The 24,477-nt window shown below is 40.8% G+C and overlaps 1 protein-coding gene across 3 annotated transcripts in view; it reads right to left on the bottom strand.

The window, feature by feature from the left end:
- The window catches only part of NOMO2 (NODAL modulator 2), a 28,622-nt gene extending 4,687 nt beyond the window's left edge, over nucleotides 1-23,935 (bottom strand). Inside the window, exons 1-27 of one of the 3 annotated variants that reach the window (XM_062587929.1) lie at nucleotides 23,798-23,935; nucleotides 22,956-23,045; nucleotides 21,917-21,962; nucleotides 21,385-21,485; nucleotides 21,175-21,281; nucleotides 20,907-20,979; nucleotides 20,217-20,369; nucleotides 18,925-19,062; nucleotides 17,278-17,367; nucleotides 16,557-16,662; nucleotides 15,930-16,080; nucleotides 14,469-14,646; nucleotides 13,588-13,729; nucleotides 12,558-12,689; nucleotides 11,602-11,738; nucleotides 11,239-11,326; nucleotides 10,612-10,675; nucleotides 9,454-9,549; nucleotides 6,776-6,985; nucleotides 6,387-6,469; nucleotides 5,255-5,414; nucleotides 4,991-5,117; nucleotides 4,240-4,353; nucleotides 3,414-3,541; nucleotides 2,678-2,819; nucleotides 1,749-1,832; nucleotides 163-273 (exon numbers count right to left, since the gene is read on the bottom strand). In XM_062587929.1, the coding sequence (XP_062443913.1) occupies nucleotides 163-273; nucleotides 1,749-1,832; nucleotides 2,678-2,819; nucleotides 3,414-3,541; nucleotides 4,240-4,353; nucleotides 4,991-5,117; nucleotides 5,255-5,414; nucleotides 6,387-6,469; nucleotides 6,776-6,985; nucleotides 9,454-9,549; nucleotides 10,612-10,675; nucleotides 11,239-11,326; nucleotides 11,602-11,738; nucleotides 12,558-12,689; nucleotides 13,588-13,729; nucleotides 14,469-14,646; nucleotides 15,930-16,080; nucleotides 16,557-16,662; nucleotides 17,278-17,367; nucleotides 18,925-19,062; nucleotides 20,217-20,369; nucleotides 20,907-20,979; nucleotides 21,175-21,281; nucleotides 21,385-21,485; nucleotides 21,917-21,962; nucleotides 22,956-22,976 (2,982 nt within the window). In that variant the 5' untranslated portion in view covers nucleotides 22,977-23,045; nucleotides 23,798-23,935. Of the gene's footprint in view, nucleotides 1-162; nucleotides 274-1,748; nucleotides 1,833-2,677; nucleotides 2,820-3,413; nucleotides 3,542-4,239; nucleotides 4,354-4,990; nucleotides 5,118-5,254; nucleotides 5,415-6,386; nucleotides 6,470-6,775; nucleotides 6,986-9,453; nucleotides 9,550-10,611; nucleotides 10,676-11,238; nucleotides 11,327-11,601; nucleotides 11,739-12,557; nucleotides 12,690-13,587; nucleotides 13,730-14,468; nucleotides 14,647-15,929; nucleotides 16,081-16,556; nucleotides 16,663-17,277; nucleotides 17,368-18,924; nucleotides 19,063-20,216; nucleotides 20,370-20,906; nucleotides 20,980-21,174; nucleotides 21,301-21,384; nucleotides 21,486-21,916; nucleotides 21,963-22,955; nucleotides 23,046-23,349; nucleotides 23,488-23,797 lie in introns of those variants that run through there. The other 2 variants (XM_062587928.1, XM_062587930.1) reach the window with 2 other exon arrangements.
- Between the last annotated feature and the right edge of the window lie 542 nt (nucleotides 23,936-24,477).

The raw sequence follows: 24,477 nt of genomic DNA, 5'->3' as shown, positions 1-24,477 counted from the left end.
AGAGTCAGCAACACTAGAATTTTAACTCTGCTTGTAATTCAAATTCACCTTCATTAAACAATTAGCCATAATTTGAATTCAGTATGTGCTCTGGCTACTGAAATTTTCCAGTGACCCCACAAAATACCCCATGCTTGACAAAGATCAAAGGGCTGAACTTACACATAACGTGGAGAGATATTCTGAAGATGTAATCACATTCCCACTTAAATCAAATTGATTAATTTGCCGGAACGCTATAATATTAACATCGTCAATATCACTATTCCCCACCTGCAACACACAACACAATTATTTTTTTTATACACAGAGTAAGAGTTAACAGAATATAAATACTGCTCATAATTTTAAACAAAAAGTGAATTTTGTTCTATAAAAACCACATGGAAGCTTGAAGTCTTTCCAATTGCAATTACTTTTCCTCTAGAGCATAGAACTTGCAATTAGACTTGTGCATTATCAGCACAAGCCTGATGGCATTAATTTATTCAAACTAAAAATGGAAGAAGTATCAAAAGCATGCATTATTTTGGGAGTAAAGGGCTGAGTTACATACACAGAACTGCCTGAAGTCTGAATGTCAGTCCCAGTGTTTTGCTTCTGTGCTGAAAAATGCATATTACTATGCTAGGATGTCTATAGAGCTGATTAATAAGGAATATGCACATACCATAATATAACCTACTGCAAAAAAACACAACTTCATATGCTTCAAAGTTGTTTAAAATATAAGACATATGTATTTCTAAACCTGAATTCTGATCAGAATAAGGAAAGACACTTACAGTAACTACACTACTAGAGAGCTTACAGCTGGGCCAGGTACCATAGGAACAGACTGGCACCACTAGGGTTGTTCATTTTTTCCAGCAAGTACCTTTTAAATGTATTTCTCTCTTGCAGAAATGGTAGGCTAGGTAGGATATAACTAGTACAAACCACTGTAGACACCTATCACTTGCATTATGTAAGCTTCATTTGATTTTCTGTAACCTGAGAGGTCATTCTTCTTCCCTTTCCCAAAAAGCAAGCACGCTTAGCAGGAGGAATCTAAGAACTCAAAAAAATTCTGCCCTGCTGTTTTCTTGCGAAGGAGTGCGTTCTGGTCAGATGCCTGTTCAAATTTGAACTATCTCCCACTGAAAAGTTCTGGACAACAAATGAAGGTTAATTAACCTTTGCTGAATCTCAAGAGACAAGTGAGGGGCAGCTAACACAAATCTGTAAGGATGGAGGAATATTTTAAAGGATTTGCTCAGTTTTAAATTCAAAAATTATTGCATTTTATAAAGATTCACAAGTCTGAATGGCAATTTTATCTACCACAAGACTGCAGGATTTGGACCAGACAGAGCATAGTAAAATATATCTATCAATCAATAATTAAACATAAGATAAGATCATATGACAAATTTTGACACCTTCAAGTAGATAGCACTTTGTTCCATATCATAAGGGAATGCTGAAAGGTATCCTATATATTTGTTCTCTTTTATTTGATGCATGGTCTTTCTGGCTGTGAAAGTTCTTTACACTTGTTTCCTCTTCGGGCTTGATTTTATTTTAATTTTAAGCTATGGTGCTGATACACAATAGGGGACCTGCATTTAGAGAGCTAGCTTCCTGAAAACCATTTGTCTAAACAGAATGCATTCAGCTACTTTGCTGCTGACAGAATACACACAATGTTTAGGCAGATTCAAGACATAACATTTCACATTAAGTGATCTGAAAAAACAAACAATTACCTCAATTGCCCGATGCTGCGGTAAAGCTCTTTCAATATGATCATTGCCTTCAGCTTTGAGTTGGACATGATACACACAACCAGGCTAAAAGCAACATTCAGATGATAAAACCCATCACTGATTAATACATGCTTTATCATTAGACAAATTAAGATAGTCAGACAATTTTCTAATATTCCAGCGCCTAAATATATCCAAACTTACCCAAGTAAAATTTTCCTTATGCTGAATAGAAAATTTATGTGAATGATTAAGAGTGTTTACTTCCAGCAATTACAGAAAGGCTATCACAGAACTTTCACTAGTTTGTTACATTACGTGATTAAAAGTAGTCATCTAAGGAACGTTTTAGTTGGAAAGAAAACACATTAAAAAATTAAAACCAGATTAAATGCTCCTTTCTATTTCACCATAACTGCTTACTCCACATGTAGTGGTCCCAGAAATTCAGCTTCTGGGTTTCCTGTTGAATGGCTTGCTTCAGACGTATGTTGTACAACCATACACGCAATGGTGCCCCACTAACACACCCTGCTGTAGTATCTTCACAGAAGAAAGTAAATGCTTCCCCAAACTCTTTTGCCCAACAAAACTCCCTGCTGCAATAGCTACGCTTTTACTTGCCTACCTGTTAGACAGGCTCAGTGCAGCAACTGAGGACACATCATGGGAACTGTCCGTGTTTGCTTAAAGGCCACCAAAGTATGCTGGCAGAAAGTTCCACAGACTTACCCGAACACATTTTTCCCCTTTACTAAAATAAATTATCACTACATGAAAATGTTTCCTACCACAGAGAGGCTCAAGGGAATCTGAGCAAACAACTTGACAGGAAAACAGAAATCTGTAGCTAATTAATAAAATACATTTTATTGCTCCATGATCACACTAACATAAAAGCAAATAATAAAGAGTATTATAATCCTTACCAGAAGGCCACGTAGCCTGAACTTGCCCTCTTCATCAGTTATTGTGTCTTCTCCATAGATGCTACACTCTTTCTGCCCCACAGCTTCTACTGAGACTCCTTGCTCAGGCTCTCCATTTAAAGAGGAAACTGTGCCGTAACAACTAGAGGTAAAAAGAGAACAAATTGCTACAGATCTGCAGATTCTGTTTTAATGCATATTTTAAAGACATTTTATTGTTATAACTGATGGGAAAAGTACTTAGTATATTTAGCATACCATGGAGAAGAAAACAGGAATACATAATATATATGTAAAGTTGTTTAAAGCATTTAAATTAGCTGCAAGTCAGAGCACAGTTTTAGGAATCTGAGTCCCTCTCCTCCAAGGCTGGACAACGGCATACAGCTCTGAGGGCAAGAAAAGGGAGAACCTTGAAGTGAGATATCTGATGTGGTCTGCCAACCAACACACAGAACTCCCCTCTCTGACTACATAGAGCACCAGTCACCTCCAGTGCTGCTAACAGTATTCACAGCAAACATCCTGACATCTGGGCTCAGCAATAAACTCCTATCTATGTGAATAGGCTAAAATAACATACTTAGACACAGAATAAAACCCCAAACCTCCAGCACAATGGTGCATCAGGATAAAACACACAGTTTGCATAACTGAAACTGTGCATTTTGCACAATGCATGTTTGCATCCAGACACACTATGTATCATTTCGCACAGCATTTCAGCTCTACTGACCTGTAAGCTGTTCTGTAACCAGTTATTCGAATTTTAAGATTCTGTCCTTCCTGAACTTCAATCATTTGTGATGATGGTTCAAAGCGAAACTCTTTCATCATGGGTTTAAAATAATACTGCCCTGGGCTCTGCAGAGAGGTATCAAGCAATTTGTTTACTAACAGTGACACAAAGATTCACCAACTCCAGACAATTACATTTGTGCAAGAGCTCCCTGAAGAGCTGAATTTCTCTTCCCCAAGCATAAGTTAAATTGGTTGGAAAATATGAACACTTTAAAACAGAGAACACATTGGACAATAAACCAATTTGCTCTTCCAGGAAACAAAGTCTGAAAAGGGGAACTGTTGCCCTAATACTTTAGTAGAAGGGCTCAAGGACAGGAAAGTAACCGGGAGAGAAAGATGTATGCATCTGCAAACTTAATTCTGGCATGTCTACACACATGTACAGATCAATAATCTAATTAGATTTCTTTTTTCTAAAGTTTCTTAAATGATCACTAACAAATTGAGTTTCTTAAATGATCACTAACAAATTGGCTTGTTTCATGTTTGCAGACTGCACATTGGTAATCAAAATCAAGATCATATGCTTTCTTTGAGGAGAATTCTCTTTCCACGTTAGATTTCACATTTTTCACTTCCTAAAATTTTAAGTGCTGTCAGGCAAACTAACAACTGGCCCCTCTACGGAAGCTACAACTCTCATTGTGTGTTACAATCCCATAGGGAAAAACAAATGAGAAGCATTGATAACATCCCAATTTTGGAGGGTAAAGTAATTGTAGCATTGCCACATTCAGAAGAATTAGTTTCAACTTTACCAGATTGGAGAAAGTCAGCATGCCGTTATCCTGTGTAAGGAGGTTGGACCGGAACACCCCGCCACTGAGAGACAGGAGAACTCCAGCAAGAGCTTGGTCATCGTCAGATCTGATCTATTTTTTGAACAAGCAGTAGTTGTAAGTACTAGCTATGGTTGCTTTACAAAGAAGAACTCAATATAGAATCCCCTTGCGGACTGCATACATTGTTGGCTCTGAGCCCTCAGCTATGAGCTGAAGAATAACAACCACATCTGCAGCATATCCCTTCCTGTCACACCACAGGGCTACCGAAGCTTGTGCTCCCAACATCTGGGCAGCAAAGGTACACAGAGCATCTGCCACTAGAACAGCCATCCCCACGCTCTCAAAGGAAACGTGGGAGCCAGAGTGAAGAATCCCATAGACTAGAACCAGGTACCAGCTGGATCAGCCTGTACATGAAGAAAACCTCTCTGAGGGATAAGAGTAGCAGAAGATAGTCCAACTCTGCAAAAAGCAAAGAAAGACAGTCTTTCGGATTGAAGGTTCTAACATTCGCACTATAAAACAAGCAAGATAACTCCTTTATGGCAAGTCATGGTCTACTGCTATACTCATTCACTGAGATTTGATTCCCCTAAACAAAATGATCAGATCCCCACATCTCACACCCATTTGCGGTTGGCTAGGAGAAGTGGGATAACTTTTTTGCCTTTCAGGCTCTCGAGTGCACACTATTCATTCAGCACCCAAAGCATTAGAATATTACCTCAAATGTTACACCAGCAAGGGCAAAAGCTTTGAAGTCCCCAACTGTTCCTTCTACCGCAGTCAAAACAAACCCTTCTTTCTGAGCAGTAACAGTATATTCCAAGTCACTGTGGAGTGGCCCGACACTTCAAATAAAGGAAAGAATAATTTATTTCAGAAGAAGTAAGTATCTGCCAAAAAACATTTGGGTATCTCACAGGTGTTGTCAAGTCACAACACAAGTGTAAAGAACCCAAAAGAGCACAACAAATCTGCTAATTACCTGTAAGCACCCTTGTCATCAGTGAAAACTGTGATCAGTGGAGAAGTTGACCCCTTTTCACCAATGACAATCTCCACACCCTCCAATTCAGGATGAATCTGCCCTTCCAGAAATAAGCCTGCTTTTCCATGAATTTCTATCAGCTTTCCAGGACAGCTCTCTTGCTCATTGCAAAAGGGATTCAAGACAAGAAGAAAGTAAAAAATTGTCACCAATTTGTCTTACAGCAATAGTTTAACTACTTCCAAAGTGATCGGCTGATGTTCTTTGGTTTAGAATAAGAGATCAACCCATATAACCACATACCTTAAAACTTCTGAACATTAACTAAATCAGTAACTGAGCTCAAAAGCTGCAAGCATGTCTCCAAAACAAACATTTTGAATATTTGTAGGGTGCTTTGAGGATTCATAAAGTTCCAAGGCCTGTAGCCACATGGAGAACAATATTCTCCACTGATATTACACTGTGCTTTGATAAAACTTGTTGAGGTCAGATTGAAATCAGTATTTGCCATGCTTCAAGACATCATATAAAAAAAAAAATAAATTTACCTATGTATTTAGAATTGGCACAGCAAAGAGGCACCTAACATTTTCTATTAAAATCTAACAAGAAAAGGTGTTCACTTTAGGAACTTGAGGGCTAGATGGACACTGACTGCACAGGTAGCATAAACTGACTGCTGATAGCCCTGACAAATGTAAGGTTTTTCCTTTGTAAACATTTTTATTATTGTAATTTACTATTAAGAAAACTTGACAGAAGCTTGAATTTGGTAACACTCTTGAAATACAAACATACTGCTTTTTTCATCTATTTTTCTAGACAGCAAATGTAATACAAGTAATTCTGAGAATCTGCTATCATTCCAAAAATCTAGTCTTTCCTCTTGTGTCAGCTGGTCTAGCCACGCTTGCAAGGATATTCTGCTAATAAAAAGCAGTATCTGCATTCTCTACCAAATAGCCAGGTTTCCAAATTCCACAGAGTGAAATTAGGCCACCAATGAATTTCTGCAATTGAAACTGCCTTCCTGGTTTTACCTTTGTAGAGCTATTCATAGGTTCACCTGTAGGAATACATTTCTGCCTTAAAATCTATTTGAAGAAAAAAATTTGTTTATATTCACCTCCACTAACAACTGTTTCCACATAAGGTGGGTAGAAAAGAAGCTCTTTTGATGAAGGGGTCACAGTGATTTTCTCTCCAGACCTATAAAACTCAGATAAGATACAATTAGAAGATAAAAAGGAATTAATTAGCAGCTCTCTTGTACTACACAGCAGTGTATATTGACTAGAGGACCCATCTAAATACCCAAATAGGGGCGGAGGGAAACAAAACAATTACTTGAGCTACATTCGTATTATCTGGTACTAGTTTTCCTTTAGCGGGCAGGCTAACGGCAGGTTCTGTAAAGCAGCTCTTTTCGTTATGGAGTATGTCAGTGTTCTGTTTGGTGGCAACATTAGACAGTAGTACAAAGAATACATCCTGTACTCTGGAGCTCTGTAGTACCTTGCCCAGTAGGAAAATTCATATAAGAACGGTCCTTGGAGTTCCTCCACCATCTCCTGCACTGGTGGCTTCGTTCCTTCCTCCTCTTGACCCTTCTTTTCTCTCTCCTGTCGGCGGGCCTCAATTTCTGCCAGCTGCTGCTCCCTACGCAACTCCTGTGCAGATTTCAGGGGCCCTAAAACTAAGGCAGGTTCACTGTCAATGGATGATCTGAAAATGGGAAGGAGAAAACAAAATAACCTCCTCTGGCATAGAGAGATGGGAGCTCTTTATATCCCTTTATGCTCCAGTGGACAAATCCCAGGATTTTTTTAAAAACCCATTCCTTTAATTCTGCTCTTTATTCCAAGTGTAACTAAAACTTTTAAACCTCCATATGAACCAGTTACTACTAAAGAAGTTTGTTCATAGGAGCTACAGAAAATCTACTACAACTTAGCCTAGCAGAAAAGGACCTACTTGCAACACTTGTGGACAAAAATTCTGCCCCATCATGTTATGGCCATTCAAGAAGTCACACCTCTTCCTCTTATCTGCTACACCTCAGCATCCCACTACAGAGCCAGCAGAAAAACAGTAACAAACAACAACAACAAAAAAACCCTACCCACATCCTTACATCTCAGCCACTTTGCAGAGTCCAGCATCCTAGCTCCACTTTGGTTTGGGGAGTAAAGTGTCTTGATTTTGCACAAAACAGCAGACAACAACTCTCCAATAGGGGCAATAACCTCCCACAGAAGCACTGATGAGCCAGAGGGAACCCAAAGCAACACAGTTTGCAAGAGTAATTTAACAAAGCCCTAAGCCACAACAAGAGAAAGACTGGAACTCCAAAACTGAGTACTAGTTTGATGCAGAAAGGATGAGTTACACAAACAAAAAAATACTGGTAGCTTGCTTTTCCCAGTACTACCTTCCCTCAGCATATACCTCTCAGGGATAAGAGTATACAAGGAGAAAATAATTTTGTCACTAATAAATACTTCCAATAGCTGGCAAATTCCAAGAAAAGCTCTGATTTCTGCCTATCTGCCTTAGAAACCTGAACCATCCAGCTGTCTTGTCACTGTCTGTTAACAGATTACTAGATAAGTTTAACCAGGTTATTTTAGTCAGCTTAGAACATTGCATCTTAATTTACCTTCTCTGATCTTATGTCCTCTCTTTCTTACCAATTTCTTCTAGCCTCCAGCCATCCTTTGCATCTTATCTTGTCTCTTCTACAAATAGCCTGAAAAACTAGTACAGAATATTGCAAAATTCTCTAGGAGTGAACTGAAAAGATCATGATTACTTTTTCTGCAAACATGCTGTTAGGATATGCTTTCTCCTACTTCAATATTCACTAGTATTCAACTCTTTCTTTTGAGACAAACATATACTACTGCTCTATCACACTAAATTTTATCAAAGACTCTACATTTTTTTCTCCGCAGTCCACAGACAATCCTGAAATGTATCATTTTTTTTCCTTAAAACCTATTAAAAACCCATACACACACATGCACACTCTCACCATATTACCAGTTTAATTACTCTAGTCTCACTTTTCAAACAGAGAAGTGTAGAGCAAATTATCACTAGGAACTGCTAAGAATAGTTTCATTTTTTTTTAACTAACTGAAAGGAAACAACTTACTGCCACAGATCTTAAACACAAGAACAGACCTACTAAAAACAACTGTCTGGCTTTTAACTCCAAAGCTCTTCCCTTCATGTTGATGGCATTTCACAAAAGAGACTTTAGCTAAAAAGATTCACATGGCTTGAAGAGAGACAATCTCTGTCAACTGAGCTGCCTCCAGACTACCTGCCAGCAGTCTCAGGAAAACCTCAACCAACCTGGAAGGTCGGTATGATATTCACCTCCTCACTTAGCTGTTTCTAAATCCTAAAGGCTCTTTACTGTCTCAGTATTCTTTTTCCAGCTGCTGTAGTTGCCGAGTAGTTGCAGTTTTAAGTTCACTAAAATCAGGGACAAGGCAACGCGCTGCAGGAAATACACTCTGTTAAGGTATTTTCTACACTCAAAAAAACGTTTGAAATCGCCTAGTCCAGAACAAGTGGACACCAGGAAAACACTAATAAAGCACTCATCATTATCAGCCTCTTTCAGGCAGATCTGCCACTTACTATATGCTCCGTATAATTAAAGCCGTTCACAAATCAGTGCTCCCTAGTGAGCTGTGTGTTCAAGTAAACATAAATTGGCACATTAGTGTGTGATCACTCTGCACAGTTTTCCTTTTATAGCCCTCTTCACACCACTAACAATACTCTAAAGCAACAGATTCTCTTCTTGAAGTAATAAAAAAGGCAAAATAGATCCTGGTGCTAAGGAGCTCAGACAAGGCTAAAACAATATCCTCTGAATTGTGAAATTTCAGATCACTAAGAAGTGTAAACACTCAAAAAAATTATTCCTTTTTACCATGACACAAAAATAGAAATGCACTACAATGAAAAGAAGTGTCAGTGTTCGAAGTGATGACTGATTTTACAGGCTACTCAAAGCACAGCTTACAATTAAAAAACAAACAAACAAACCTCTTACAGTCTAGATTGGGACCCCACTGCCTTAGAAAGCAGCCACTGAGGTATTAAAAGCAAAATAAAACTTTATGAGCAAGATGCCTTCCCCCCTTTTTATAGGCCCAAGATTTCCTCGTTCTTACTTAATGGTAACAGTCACATCCATTAGTTTATCTGTTGAAATCGTGCCAAGGACATGGTGTCGAATTGCAGTGAGCGTCAGTATACTTGGAGAGGACCTATATCAAAGTAATAAAAGAGATGAACTTAAGGTCACCCTCTTAAAGAAAGTAATCAAATCTCATTTAGCTGAGTTTGTGCTCCCATTCCTAAGTTTAATGTGCTTTATAAAAGACAATACACAAATTACACAGGCAAAGCTACATGGCTGAGATGACAACACACTGGAAAGGGAGCGATACTCAGCTCTGAACTCGAAACTACTGCACGGCATTGGCTAAATTACTTCCTTGCTTCCTGCCTCCTGCTTCCTCTCAAGCTAAGGTCGCTTTGATTGATTTCATATGTGCAGTCCCTTTATACACAGCAGAGGGATACTCACCACTTCTCCATATTTAACATGGTTCAAGATCTCCAAGGTCTAATTGCTCTTTGCTGTCAAGGGGTATCCTGTTTCCGTACACTTACTTGCTTTATGCTGGCTCTGACATTTATCACACATCTCTCTGAATTCACTAACACAGCAAAAAACAATCAGCTTTTAATGCTGTGTTAGTTTTTTGCTCTCTAGGAGCAGAAACACTCTTTTTGGAGGCAAGGAGCCATTAAGCACCCTGCCAAACTATAACCCAGCAATAACTAATAAAACATGGCTGACCACGATGATCAGTACTGCTCACTGACGATTATAGTGAGTTTTTATTCTGCTTGTAAAAATTGGAGTGAGCAGAATTAAGTCACCACAGATTGTTTTCGTAGTGGCATGTGTCTTCTAGTAAACTTCTTAAACTATCTTTTGCATTTCAACCTTCACAAATGATCAACAATTTCCACTGAAATATCTCTGCTTTGTTATAAAGCAAAACACACTAAATACAGACAGAAGGCAGTCAGAAATATCCTTTTGAAATAGAAAAACATCTCCAAAGCCTATCATTAGTTGAATTTTTCTTTTCTAAATGCTGCAAAAGGACATATCTGCCTTGCTAAAGTTTCCCTCTACTGGTTAAAGCCAGTCATAGCAACACATCCCGAATACTGAAAGAAAGCAGTAAAAGGAAGCTTTATGAAAGTATAATGACAGGCAAAAGATCAAAACCAGAGTATTATTTTGTTCTTACGTATCATAAGTGTAATATTCATGTTCAAATCGGTGGCAGGAACGTGGTGTCACTTCATATACACCTGTAAACATGAAGTCAAAGATAGATTCAAGCTTACTGTGTTAGTATTCAGCTGAATTCTAAAGACCACATGAGACCTGAGGTATAGACACATTACAAAATTTCCCTACATCTTTACTACCTTTCACATAGACACCTCTGATCTGATTCACCTCTTTTCAGTCACAGATCACTCCTGGACTCTGCTTAGAGTTACTAACGTACACTGATGCAAAGCACAATTAGGCATCACAAAGACAGGCACAGGCAAACACAATTACAAACACAACAAACGTAAGAAGGTTGGGAGTAGCTTATTAGGGTCCTATATCTGGTGCCCTTCTGACTAATTACAGAACCACTGTTGTAACTATATTGAGAATGAGACCACTGGCTTTTTATTTAGTTAAAAGACTATACAGCAACAGAGTTCTAAAAAATATTGTAACAGAGCGTCTATATACAGATGGAAGTAAAATAATGCATCTCAAGAATCTGAGATATCACAATAGATTTTTTTTAAAGTTATTAGCAGTATTAGGTTGGGTTTTTTTCTTTTTTAAACTAACATTTAAAAACTGTTACCTGGCTTTGAAAGACAGAATCTATTAACTCCTTTGGACAGGTTATAAATGCCAACATTCTCTGGTCCATTTCCATCCTGATAAAATTCCTGTGAAGCCACAATGCAATTCACTATTAGCAACTGCCAAACAACAAAATGAAAACAATATTTGCCTAAAGGTTTATTAACGCTTCTCCTTTCTAGCAGCTAACAATAAGCGACCATTTTACCAATCCTAAGATAAATTTCAAAGCACTCTAACCATTAGTGTTGCTGTGTTTTAAGACTCTCTAGAGACAGAGAAAGCCTTGCTTCAAAGCATAATCCAACCTACCTACACAAGTTTATTAAAAAATATAAAAGCATGTTTGTCACCTACATACCAGTGTAATTGCATGGGAAAGAGAACACCTCAGCATATATCCAGTCTGTCTGAATTCTACTCCTGAAACATCTTCCTCCATGACTTCCAGCTCCAAGGACTTATTCTTCCAGCACCAGTCTTCATGTACAATGCTTACTAGAATACACACCACACAAAGCATTTTAGTAATAAAGTTTTGTGAATAAAGGCAGTTATTGTCCTGTAGAAAGCTTATAACATGCTAACTGTTCTCTAACAAAAATCTTCCAATTCAGATACACAATAATTATCAGCCCAGAAAACAGCCTTGGCAATGGACCTGGCTCAAAGCACTGCAGCCACACTAGGAATCCAGCACATCTTGTAATAGAAAAGCTATTACAAAATAGAACAATAAAGTCTGGGAAGTTCTGCAGTGTACACTACCCTTGTGGTAGTCAAAGGAGCCCTGAGGACTTCAGATCCCAACTCCAATTTCAAGTGTGGAATGATGTTCTGATTCACGCATAAAAACAGCAATCTGTATGTGCCCCTTCCATGCCTTCCACCAGAAAGCAATTTCTTTTCATAGTAGGCTAAGCCAGGCTGTCAAAACACCTATAAATGCTCTCAGAAGAGGCTAGTTACTATGGAAGCAAAAGAACCAGGACATGATCCTGCTCTCACTTTTGGGACAATTCACTTCACAATAATTCTCTTTCTCTTTATACCAACCAATCCATGAGATTAGCATGCTGTAGTCCCTAAAACTTACAGGGGCAGTTAGTTGTTAACTGACAACACGGTTGAACGTGCAAGACTGAGGAAACATGATGCACTGGGGCACAGTATTTTCCAGCTTCTCTCAAATTTCAAAACCAGTTCACGTGTTGGGCATGTGACATACAGGTAAATAGTATCCATAATAAAGTGAAGAGATTTAGTCACAAATTTAGATCCTGAGCTAATCCTTCAATTAATTCCCTATAATCCTACTTTTGTATTTGCCGGGTAGCACATTTTCAAATGTGAAGGCCGCTGAGTCCATGTTCCCAGAGAGCTGGAGGCTTCGTTTCTCACCCTGGCGGCTCACAGATTGTAATGTCACCACCAGATCACCACAAGCATCTGTGCAGGAGGGACAGCAGAAAATTACATTGCACTCTGGCTTCCCAGCTCCATACCACCTCCCCCAACCAGGCTTCATGTGTATTAAGATTACACATGTGTATCAGGAAAACAATTACTTGGAAATATTTCTACTGGAAAAGAGTAAAACTATTACTCTTCTTTCTTAAGCACATGTTCACCAGTGCTTTGCTGTATTTTTCAGTAATTTTAAGCTTATTAACCATATTCTTGCATCTAATGGCAAGTAACAACCAGCAGCTCAACACTAAATTTCTGGGCTAATACCTCTCCGCAGGGACTACTAGAACCAAACAGGACAGGACACCAAGTACAGAGAAGGCTCAGAGAGAACAAGTAAAGGGCAAAAACAACAAATCAAAAGTCAAATTTGAATCATCTGCTGCTGAAGCTAGAGGGCACTCAAGGAAAACAGGAGAAATGAACCATAGACCAAAATAAAGAGAAAAGCATTAGAAAGAGAAGGGAGACTACACCTTTGCATCAACAGCTTGAGCCTGCAAGCTTCTGCATGTTTACATCTATTGTATTTTTAATGGCTTTTTCCCTTCTAGTACTTCTCTGAAGTACAGTATCCCTTGTAAAAGCCAGTAGCATTTCTTCCAAAACTTGGCCATCTCCAAGCAAAGCAAACAGCCTAGCAAGTATTTAAAATGGGTACAAAAAGTTAGTAAAAGAGACAGCTCCAAACTTTACTGAAGTAGTAAAGCTGTAGGGTCTTCAGAATAAGTGCTGTTTATACGTATGTGCTGGAAGTTAACTTATCGTCTGATGGGGCTAACCACAGCAACTGCCTTGATCCAAACAGTAGTCATTCACATACACAGTGCTAGAGTTTTCCTTTTCCATTTTCACTTCACTTTCAATTTTGGCTTACCTAAACAAGAAATTTTTCCTGAGACTGAGGCCAGAAACTGAGAGAAGGTCACATCCATTACTGGTCTGTCTCTAACAGTAACAGGGAACATTTTGGGTTTCAAAGCCAATCCTGCTCTGGTTTCAACCTCTGGAACAATTACCTAAAGAGCACATAACATCAACACATCACCAGTCCCAATACACTTACTGTACCAAGTTCAACCTACCAGCAATGAGAAAATGGAAATTTACTTTAACTCTCAGACAAAACAAAATCAGCCTCTCAAACATGCTTTTCAAAATTCTGTGGCTGATATTAGAAATCTTCCAAAAAAACTGCAAAAGGTCTGAACTGAAAGTCCTCCACACAGCACAGTTTCAAACGCCTGAAAGTTTCCACTTTGGGAAATACTGCTGCTTCTACATTAGTCTCTCTCATTAATTATGAAGACAGTTAGAAGCCTTGTAACTATGCACTTCTTTTTCCAGTCTGCACCATCTCCCACACACAAGACACATGATGGTTGTGCTATATATTCTGCTGTGACCTATGACCTAGGGAACCACTGAAACACTTGATAAAGGTACACATTACATGTGTCAATCAAAGGATAATATTATTAACATAAGTGATCTAGAGGACATCTCAGTGAAGCGAGAGACAAAAACCTTTGAACTCAATGGCCCAATTATATTTTTAGTAAGTGCAAAGGAAAAGAAATATGGGAATTTCAACTTATGAAGAAAAAAGGAAATAACTGTCATTGTTTAAATAATATAAGCAGGTGAAAAGGACCACAGAAACCAATTTTCAGCTTCTCAAACTTTAGAAATAAACTCTTATAACCTTATAACAGCTCTTGACCGCCCTATAGTGGAGTAACCAAAGCTCATTCTTACCTGAACATTGTATGTACCCGATTTTGCCTTAAAACAAAATGTTCCTTGAGGGTCAGTTTCTGTTGTAACCAGTGATGCTTTGTCCTTGTCTTGAGGCATCATAGTTACCTTGTACTTATTGATCTGTTTGATTGTGTCAGGGAAACGAGTTACTGAGATGCGGCCACATACACTGAATCTGTAAAATAAATGCCAGTCATTAGAATAAATATATTAATTTGACAGAACACACACAAAATACTTGTCTTAAAGCATCCTCAAAAGCAAACTTCATTATATGGAGGAACTAACACATGAATTAGAATGAATTCTCCCTTAAACAGTGTTTATATCAAAGTGATATTACAAGTGACCACAGTAGAGTAAATTGAAATTCTTGCACAACCAATGGGATTTTTATGATGGAGTCACTATGATGTTACTTATTTTTTTGCAGGCAACCTGTTTCATTCTTTAATTTGATAACCTTTTTCCTAAACCATTTACTTTATGCCTCCCCTGGCGCCTTTTTTTGGCTAGGCAGACAATTGACTTAGGATTGCCAACCCTCAGGTTTTAAATAGTCTGGTATGTTTTGTGTCAAACATCTCAAATATGATAGGTACGGCCCTGAACACAACCCTACCGAACTACATTCTGTGAGAACAGAAGACAAGAAGGCAAATTAGAAGCTGTTAAGTTTTTACTTTTCACCTTCAACAGTACAAGATTCACTGACTGAAAATCAACTGTAAGCAATCATTCAACAGCACACACTTTTTAAAGAAAATAGCTAGCCAAGTCCATAGGAGTTAGTTGCCACCTCTCTTAATAATTTTCTAGTTTTCATTTGCTGCATTTACTGCTATTCTTGAAGGTTGCTACTGTTTCCTCCTAAGAATCTCCTGGGGACAGAACCATGCCCCTTTTGTTTTGCTCAGTTCACACCACACCTCCACCACTGTGCAGCCTTACATTGCCAAAAGCATCCTGTCACCATTATACTGGCTTATGCTCAGCAGTCAGAGAATAACAAGTTAAAAAAAATTAATTTGTGTAAGATAAGTATAACCTTAACAGTGCTAAGTAATAAAATGTACCAGTTTGGTATTAGACAGTTATGCAACTCCACTGCTATAGAGGAGGGTTAAATCTGAAGTGCAACATCAGTGGCAGAAAGCCTCTACGTTCTTTTCCTGGTTCTGCCACATGCTCTTCTATAATTGCTTAATATCTCCACGTCTCAGTATCTTCATTTGCAAGGCAACAGTTTTTAAAAGGGTGTTCTAAGCTTTAACTACTGTTGAGCCACTCTGGGTAAAACACTGCCGTGCAGTGATGTTGTCCTGTATTTCTTGAATTTCTGAAGCAATGTTCAGCTCCTGGCAACAGCACACAAACCTAGGCACAGGAAAGGACCATACATTTTCAACACTTTGCCCACATATCAGTTTACACTTTCATCATGACACCAGTACTTACCCTGTTGCTATGATATCTGCTAACTGAGGTGTATTTGGTGCAATTTTCACCGTAATAGTATCAAAGAAAAGGTGCTCTTTCTGGGCATGAATTGTGTATGTACCTGTTGTTATGTTCTCAAGGCGGAAAGAGCCATCAGCTTTTGTTTTTACTGTAACAAATAAAGTGAAGAGTTAGGGGGAAAAAAAGGCAAAGAAAAAGAAAGCATGTCTTGACTGTCTGTCCTCATGTCTTAAAAGAGCCACTGAGGGGATGCATTGCTTCAGCCTATTTGTAATTCATATAGCGAAGTAAAGAAACAATATTATGCTTTCTTACTAGACCAACTTTTGTTCCTGTATTTTATAGTACCATTTCGAATTTGGCATGTATTTGACAAAAATGAGAGCAAAGCTTTCTAAATCAAAACAGATGAATACCTGATGCTCTCTTCTGAAGTCAGAAAATGGAAGCTTAGTCAACTGAATGAAAATCACTTCAGTACTTCAAATAAATCACTACAGAAATAGTGTATTTTCCTGAAAGCTTAATTCCAGCTTATACACTAGTCCTGTACTTGAGCTTAATTGAAGTCTTCCCTTAATTAAAGGCTTTCTTATAGCAACAAAGACCAAGAGCAATTCATACCTTTAATCTGATTGTTTAGAGTAACAGTAGCATCAGCAACTCCTTCTCCTTCAGGACCATTCAACACCCTGCCTGTGACAGAGAAACCCATCACATGGAAAACAGGCTGAAACGGAAAAAAAGTTAACTCTAACTTTTACCCAGTAAAAACATTCAGATATCTGTAGCAATGAACATGGAGGAGGTTCTTTCCCCTCCAGAAAGGAAATTTATTTCCTCCTTGAGAAAAAAAAATCTCCCAAGATAATCACACTGAAATTCTGGATTAAGCTCAAGGAATGGAGTCTCCAGAAGTACAGGAACAAATTGCAATTTATTTGCATCACTATGGTTCAGAAGGCCCAAATCACACACTGTAATGCCATTACACAAGATGCTCTGTAAAACACACAAATTTACAGGCCTTTTCCAGAGATCTGACAGACTGATTGAGTAAAGCAACCGGGAAGGTTACTGATTGCTTGCAATATGGACATGAAAAGTGAACTTAGAAACAAAATAGGGAAAAGCTGTTTACTATCTAGTAAAAGGGACTGAAATACAGAAATACAGCACAATGCCAGACACTATGGTCTATTTGCTGTGCAAGTGAGTATGGTAACAAATGTCTACAATACTTCATATAAAACCTTTTGCACAGCACACCTGCTTTCTACTGAAATCAATTACATTTTTGAAGGAAAGAATAGCACAGACAACTTTACTTCTCTGAATACCTTACCTCAATTTGTAAACTATCATGTTCTACAAGAAAGTCCAATCTAGATGGCGCAACATCAAACGTAATTCTCTCCCCTCTGTAGAATGGTATCTGAAAGAAGACACATTGCTTTGACTCCTAAGAAGCTATGATGTCAGAAATGCTTTCTATTACCTCCGTAATTCTTACTACCATCAGAAACCACTATGAAGTAGAAAGTTTCCAAGGGGCTGCAAACTTGCTGGAAAAATAACTCAGAGGGAAGAAGATTTGAACAAAAGTGGTCTTTCAGAAATGTTTGATGAACCATCTGAGATTACAGAAAGGGACAGAAAGGTAACCCTGTACTCAAAATGCAGCAAATGCACTTGGATGTGTAAGAGTTTACAGAAAATAACATAAGAGAATAAATGATCACTAGAGGGATTAAAGGAAAAATTTGGATTTCATTTCTAGACCATGGAGACTGAGAACGCAAGACCACCATTCTCAGAAGGACACAGACAGCCACGCTTCCACACTTCCTTGTCTTTACCAGCTTTGGTCCGGAAGCCATATCTCTACTTCAGCATAGTATCCATGTAATTCTAGATCATCAGCGGCCCATGACCCTCCACAGCGCTTCCTGTGGATATACACCTTAGCATCCATTCTTTTCTCCTATCCACAGCTCTCCCACTCCAGTTGATTCAGGTCTCCCATTTCAATTTAATTCTCCTTGAAATATTTAAAATTTCTGTCAATTCTTAGAGCTTCATAATCTTTCCAGAGAACAGATGAAGCACAGAAAAACAGAGATGTACGCAAGTCATATGCTTTTCTACCCTTTCATTTTCTGTTACTCCCAGAAAACAAGCTGCTTGGCTCAAGAATTTGGTATTCTAGCATAGCAGCAAAGAAAGTAAACCAGGCAACTTAACCTTTATTCTAGAAGCGCAGAATTCAAACATGCCAAGCAGGATATCTGGAGTGCTGTCCTACCACTAAAACCAGCAAAATTACTGCTGGCTACTTTAAACTCTGTTCTTTTGGGATTAAAGTTGGCATTTCAGCCAAAAGACTTTGAAGTGTAAAATGGGTATGTTGGAGATGAAGTTTTATCAGAGCCATTAATAGTGTAACAACCGCTGAGGACATCTTTGAAGCACTCGAAAGAACTGTGAGGCTGAAAGTATAGAGAGCTTCCAGACTGCGTGTAAAATTGCACTTAGTGCTTACAGCCTAAATGGGAGCTCTAGTTTGAGTTAAATAGCTTTTCCCTCTCCAGCTATGTGTGAATATGCCTAGAGTTAATGCTGAAAAAGAATGGGCAAAAAAGAAAACAAGACAGAACTTAAAGAACATGAGATAGCAGCAGCCAAATGAACCTTTCAGTCTAGTATCAGCTTAGGTGTGGTTCTGTGACCGGCCAAAGTATCCAGGTAATTCAGAAAGTGATTTACAAATAAGTCCTGTCTCAGAAAGCGCACCATAGAGCTCTTCCAAACCAACTTACTTCAGTGTCAAACATTTTAGGATGGATTTTCCTTCTTGATGATTTCATCCATTTCAAAATGCTTCAACTACTTCTGCATTAGCAGTTACAAAGTTATACATACATTATCTAGTTCAAAAAACAAAAGTTAATGACTCAATGGCAAACAAGCAATGAACTTTCTAGCTACTTACCACAGTGTATTTCCCACTAGGCAGAGAAAGAAAAGTGAAAGATCCATCTTCTTTTGATACAACATTGCATAAATAGGATAAAGACTCATCTCCTGACTGGAATCCATCCACTGGAGAAATGTTACAGCCCATGACATCCTGTGTAAATACACGCATTACTACTATTTCTTTGCTCCTGAGAGAACAGAGCAGAAATAACTTGGGGATTTTTTTTCAAAATGCTATGCTGAGAATGAAGGAGGGGAAGTACAAATTATTTTGGAAGTCTAAGCTTGGTAATGTAGCTTATATTTCAGGTATAGGCATAGAGTAACAAGGGCATCAAACTGGGAAATTCAACATTCCTCAGCACTCCAGAGCAGCATAGCATGTCTCAACATTAACTGACTTCAGTTCTGAGTACAAGATTAATATTACAGATCAGAGGTCTACTCTGCATATCAAATCGCAGTACATGAGAAAACATTCCACAGTCATTTCATAACACATTTTTATGGTAGCTATAGCAGCTGTTGAACTTTGAGAACTTTGTCTTCACATTGAAAAGGCAGACTGCAATTGAAAGAGTCAAGCTGAAGACAAACCACATCCCTTCTACAACAAAATTCAGGGTTTGTCTGGTAACATTTTAATCATGAGCCAGGAGGTGCTCTTTCACTCTGGCAGAGTGTCATCCTGATGAAGGACCACTATTACTAACCAAAATTTAGCATAAAAAAAGGTGTAACTGGAAAAATATTGTCTAAAAGCTGCAGTCCATAACTCTGCTGACCCACAAGGAACGTAAGATCAGTAACATGCACTGAATAATATTATATTTGCACTTGTTCACTTCAGCTCTATGCCCTTGAAAAGCCCAGGTGTTGAAGAGCCTGGTTGTTTGAAAAAGAATGATGAAAAGAGTTGAAATTAAAAGAATTTTCTAATTTCTTGTGTCTGAAATACATGTATAAAGATGACTGTATGTAGACCTTTGACCTCAATTTTACCAATACACACAGTTACCGAGTTACACATCTGAGTAATTCCACGGCGGTCATGTGAAAACTAAGCATGTATACAAATGCTGTAAAACAAGGGACTTGTTACAAAAGAATAACTTAAGGCGTTATTTATTCTGTAAGCCAAGCTCACCACATAAAAAGAGAATCTTTTGGTTCATTTACAATATCAATATTTTAGATTGTATCAGAATGAAAGGCAAAGATAAGATAGAGTATTGTGAGTCCAGAAGCTATTTAGTTCTTTCTTATGTCCATACACCTACTGCAAAGATTCCGATATGCCATTACCTCTTTAGTGACTGAAGAAGAGAAAAGAAGAAACATGACTCCTTTCATGGGTTCTCCATCACTCCTTACTGACCCAGAAACATTGTAGCCAGCAACAATCAGAGGGCTAGCAGCATAAGCGTTAGAACTGGTCACCCGTACCATTGTATTTGACTGAAATACAGAAACACACACATTTTCATCAAAAGTAGATTTACAGCACCTAAATAACAATCAAAGAATACTATATTCAACAACAGAAATACCAGAGCAACAGTACTTAAAAGCCAGAGCATCAGTATTTAAAGAAGGACCATGGGCTATTCAAAAGAGAAAAGGGCACTAAAACAAAGTTATTTCTGTAAAATAGCACTTTTACCGTAGGAATTGGTCAGGATTGTCAGAGCTCCTCAGAAGCCAAGAGGTCCAAAAGGGAAAGATTAGAGCACTGCTACTAATCTCCAAGCTCCTACAGAACGTACATGATTAGAAGACCTAAAGCAAGAGCTCACATGCCAGTCCTTCCTAGGCTGGCTTCACACTCTTTAAGTTGGCACACCTAATTTCTTGCCCTCCTAAATGAAATTTAGAAAAAACGCATTAATCTTGTCCACTTGCACAAGCCCTCACTCATGACAGCCAAAAAAAAAACAAGGTTTAGCTGATCCACCTTCACTAAACATACAAACAAGAATGCTTATAGACTCTTACCTCTTTCAACGTCCAGGTAGGATGAGATGCAAAGATTTCATATTCACCAGGAAGCACTTTAAAGAAAGAAAACCTGCATGACAAGAGAAGGGTTTCTTCAGAAATAGTCCTAAACACTTGTTTGCATAAAAACAATCCATACCGTCTGCACGTTTTAAACATATTTCAGAACAACTATAATCCCAACCAATTTAGCAGAACTGAAAGACTGTTGTGTAAATGAGCAGCTGAGCAAAGTATGTGTGCACATGCATACTCCCACACTCACTTTCCTCCAGGCTGGGTAATAGTTGCTTGTATGTTCACGTCACTGCCAGCATTTCTCAGTACAACTTGGATTCCAGCAGGACCTAATGCCTGACCTTTGCTGAGAACCTGTTGAAACAAAGAGAAACTAGAGTATAAATGGATAAAAGTAGCTTGCATGTTCCTATGAGGGCAGAATTAAAATGGGATGGATTAAATAAAGGAATCTAACCTTTCCATTCACAGAAAACCCAGTGAACACAAAGTTAATATCGCCTCCCTTTGTGCAAATGTCATTAATGCCATCCACATGGATGTCTACACTGGTTGGTTCTGGAAGTGAAAAACAATGAAACAGCATGGTAGTTAGTGACAGAGGAATCACAGAACAATTCTATTCAGGCTTTACAAAACTTTCACAGAAATCCACTAACTCGAGCACCCAAGTTATGGTTTGGAAGCCTTGTCTCAGCAAAGTTCACCACCACAGCTCCAAATGTTGAAAAACCTCTTTTTGTCTGACATGACATTTGCTGTCAAAATCCCACATTCCCTTAGAGCAGTTCAGGGTTTACTCTCCCACACCATCTTATAGCTTTATTTCCCCCCCCCCCATTCAGTAAGTACATTTTTGTTACTAAACCATACAGTACTACTTATCTCTTTTGAAAAAACATTTGATTTTCCCTGCCAACTGCTAGCTAGGCATAGTTGAAATCCCACATTGCACAAACACTGCCCTATGATAAGATATAACCACTTACCAAAACTCCACCCTAGGGGAGGCTCAATTTTAAGAATGAAATCCCCCTAAAAATAAAAAAGCAATAATCATCTTCACTGATCTAAAAGCAATTCAGCAAAAACATGAAAAAAACAGACAAACCAGCAAAAAAAAAAAAAAAAAAAACAGAATGCAAGCATCATGCTGCAGAGAATAATGAGAGTCAAGCGTCTTGTTTTCCTCTCCTCCTACCTAGGATACTCTGTTGAAAAAAGCAGCAATGTCTGTTCCATGAGATGCACCCTAAATCAGCCTTAAATATTTCCACTGGAAGTCCTATTCACCCACTCTGCCCAAACATGGGATATCAAAATTTCAGTCCTTTTAAAAGCTCTGCACCAGAAGGGCATCAATCTACACAGAGGTCCTCCTTCAGCGGGCACCACACGCTTTCCAAACCTCGTCTGTGAGCAGACTCAAAGCCCTAAGAACGAAACCTCCAACATCAGAGAGTTTCTTACATTCTCACATTTGGAAGGGAAGGACTTACTTATTTTCCATAAATTAACCAGTTCTTTAAAAGAGCAAAACACTTTGACCATCTAAGGCCAGTTTTTAGTTAAACGCAACCATTTTTTTCCCAATCTAAACCCCCAGGAAGCTCCCGAGACATGCTGAGCTTCCTATTTCATTGCTTTCACATTTAAAACATTTTTAATAGCTGCAGTTCATTATTCAACTGTTTTCACTTTGGTCACAATAAAACATATCCTTATGCAGCAGATTTATTTTCATTTCTGCAGGTAGAAAAAGGAAAGCTTTATTCACGCGCGGCCGGTGGGAACTTGCGCTTCGCTGCCCAGCGCCTGCCCAGCTGCGGGCACCACACGGCTCTGCCGGCCGCCGCGGCCCAGCGCCGCAGCCCGACACGCAAACGGCGCAAGGCTGCAGCTGGCACTGCCCGGCTTTCGTCCCGGTAGGAGCTGGCAGCAAGCAGCAAAGCATTCGCACTACGAGACGGAACAGCCGTAGGTCCGCCCCGCCGACCGCGGAGCCCCGCGGCGCCGCTCCCCCCTCACCTTGTCGTAGAGGGGAATCATGAAATAGCCGTTGTTCGGAGCGCAGTCGGTTTGGTACTTCAGAGTACCGTGCTTCGTATACAGCTTTATCTGTAGGAAACAAACAAGAGAGCAAGCCGTAGCTTAAGAGCGGCCGGCCGGGGCCGCGCCCGGCCGCGGCTCTGCGGGGCGCGGAAGCGCCTCCCGCGCCAGCAGCACCGCGAGCCGCGCGAGGCGGCGCGGAGCGAGGCCTCGGCCCGGGGCCGCGGGGCGAGCCCGCCGCAGGCGGCCGCCGCGCCCCCCCGGCCGCCGCAGCGCGAGGACGCGAGTCACTTCACGGAGCCGGCGCCCCGCAGCGGGAGCGGGAGCGGGAGCTGCCGCCCGGCGGCTGCGTCCTCCGCGGGCCGCCGCGCACCTCGATGAGGGAGTAGTTGATCTCCACGTCGGACTTGACGAAGCCGCCGCAGCCCACGACGATGTCCTCGGAGCCGCGCGCCCGGGCGCAGCACAGCGCGCAGCCCAGCGCCAGCGCCGCCGCGGCCCAGGCCCCCATCCCGCCGCCGCCGCCGCGCAGCGCCGCGCTGACTCAGCGCCGCCGCCGGCAGCGCCGCTGCTGCCCCCTGCCGGCGCGGCGGCCCCGCGCCGCCCCTCGGCGGCCGCCCGCCGCCCGGCGTTTGTTTTGCCGACTTTAGGGAGCAGCTCCTGGGTTTTCTCTCTGTTTCGTTCACGTCCTGACCCTCGTTTTTATCCCGAAAGGCGGCCAGGGCAGCTGCTCGCGGACGGCGCCGGGGCACCGCGGGAGCTCGGCCCTCCGCCACCCTCGGCCCTGCCGCGCAGGCATCACGGCCCCGCCGGCGCGTTACCTGCTTCGGTTCCTTTTCTTCTCCTGCCGGTTCCAGATGTCGCCTTTCCCATCGGCAGCTTTGGGAGATCCCTCAGGCCGCAGGGACCTGAGGCCGGTTGCCTTCCCGGTGGCCAGGCTGTTGGCGTGGGATTTACTTGGCGCCGAGCGAGCGTCCTTGGTGCCGGGGGCATCGCAGCTGCCAGGAGCTGGCACAGGCAGAGCAGCCGGCGAGGCAGCGAGCTTTCCTAAAGCTCTCAAAACTGAAAAAAAAAAAAAAAAGGAAAAAAAGCTCTCAAAAGTGAAAAAAAAAAAAAAAAAGGCAAAGTTCAGCTTCAGCGAGCTGGTATTCCAGGGTGACAAACAAACAGCTCGCAGAGGAAGGGCCTCGCAGCCCCTCCGCCGGCGGGTCGGGCCCACGGCCCAGGCGCGCTGCAGCTCCGCGCCTGCCCTCGCCGTGGCCTGCCCTCCCGGCCGTCGACCCGGCGGCAATCATTTACCCGCCCCGCGCCGCAGCGGCCACGTTTGAGCTCTGCTGCCCTTTGCCTCGTCGTCCCCGGGGGACCTTCCGGCGCCGGGCGACGGCGCCCGCGCCCCACCGCCGCCCCCCGGCCTGGCCGCCACGCGGGAGCCCCCGGCCTCCGCCAGGCCCGCGGGCCCTTCGCCTCCGCGCCCGTCGCCTCCCCCCGCGGGCCGGCCTCC

This window comes from Rhea pennata, chromosome 15 (genome assembly GCF_028389875.1).
Source record: "Rhea pennata isolate bPtePen1 chromosome 15, bPtePen1.pri, whole genome shotgun sequence".
Lineage (NCBI taxonomy): Eukaryota > Metazoa > Chordata > Aves > Rheiformes > Rheidae > Rhea > Rhea pennata.
This window is presented reverse-complemented; position numbering and strand designations above follow the sequence as displayed.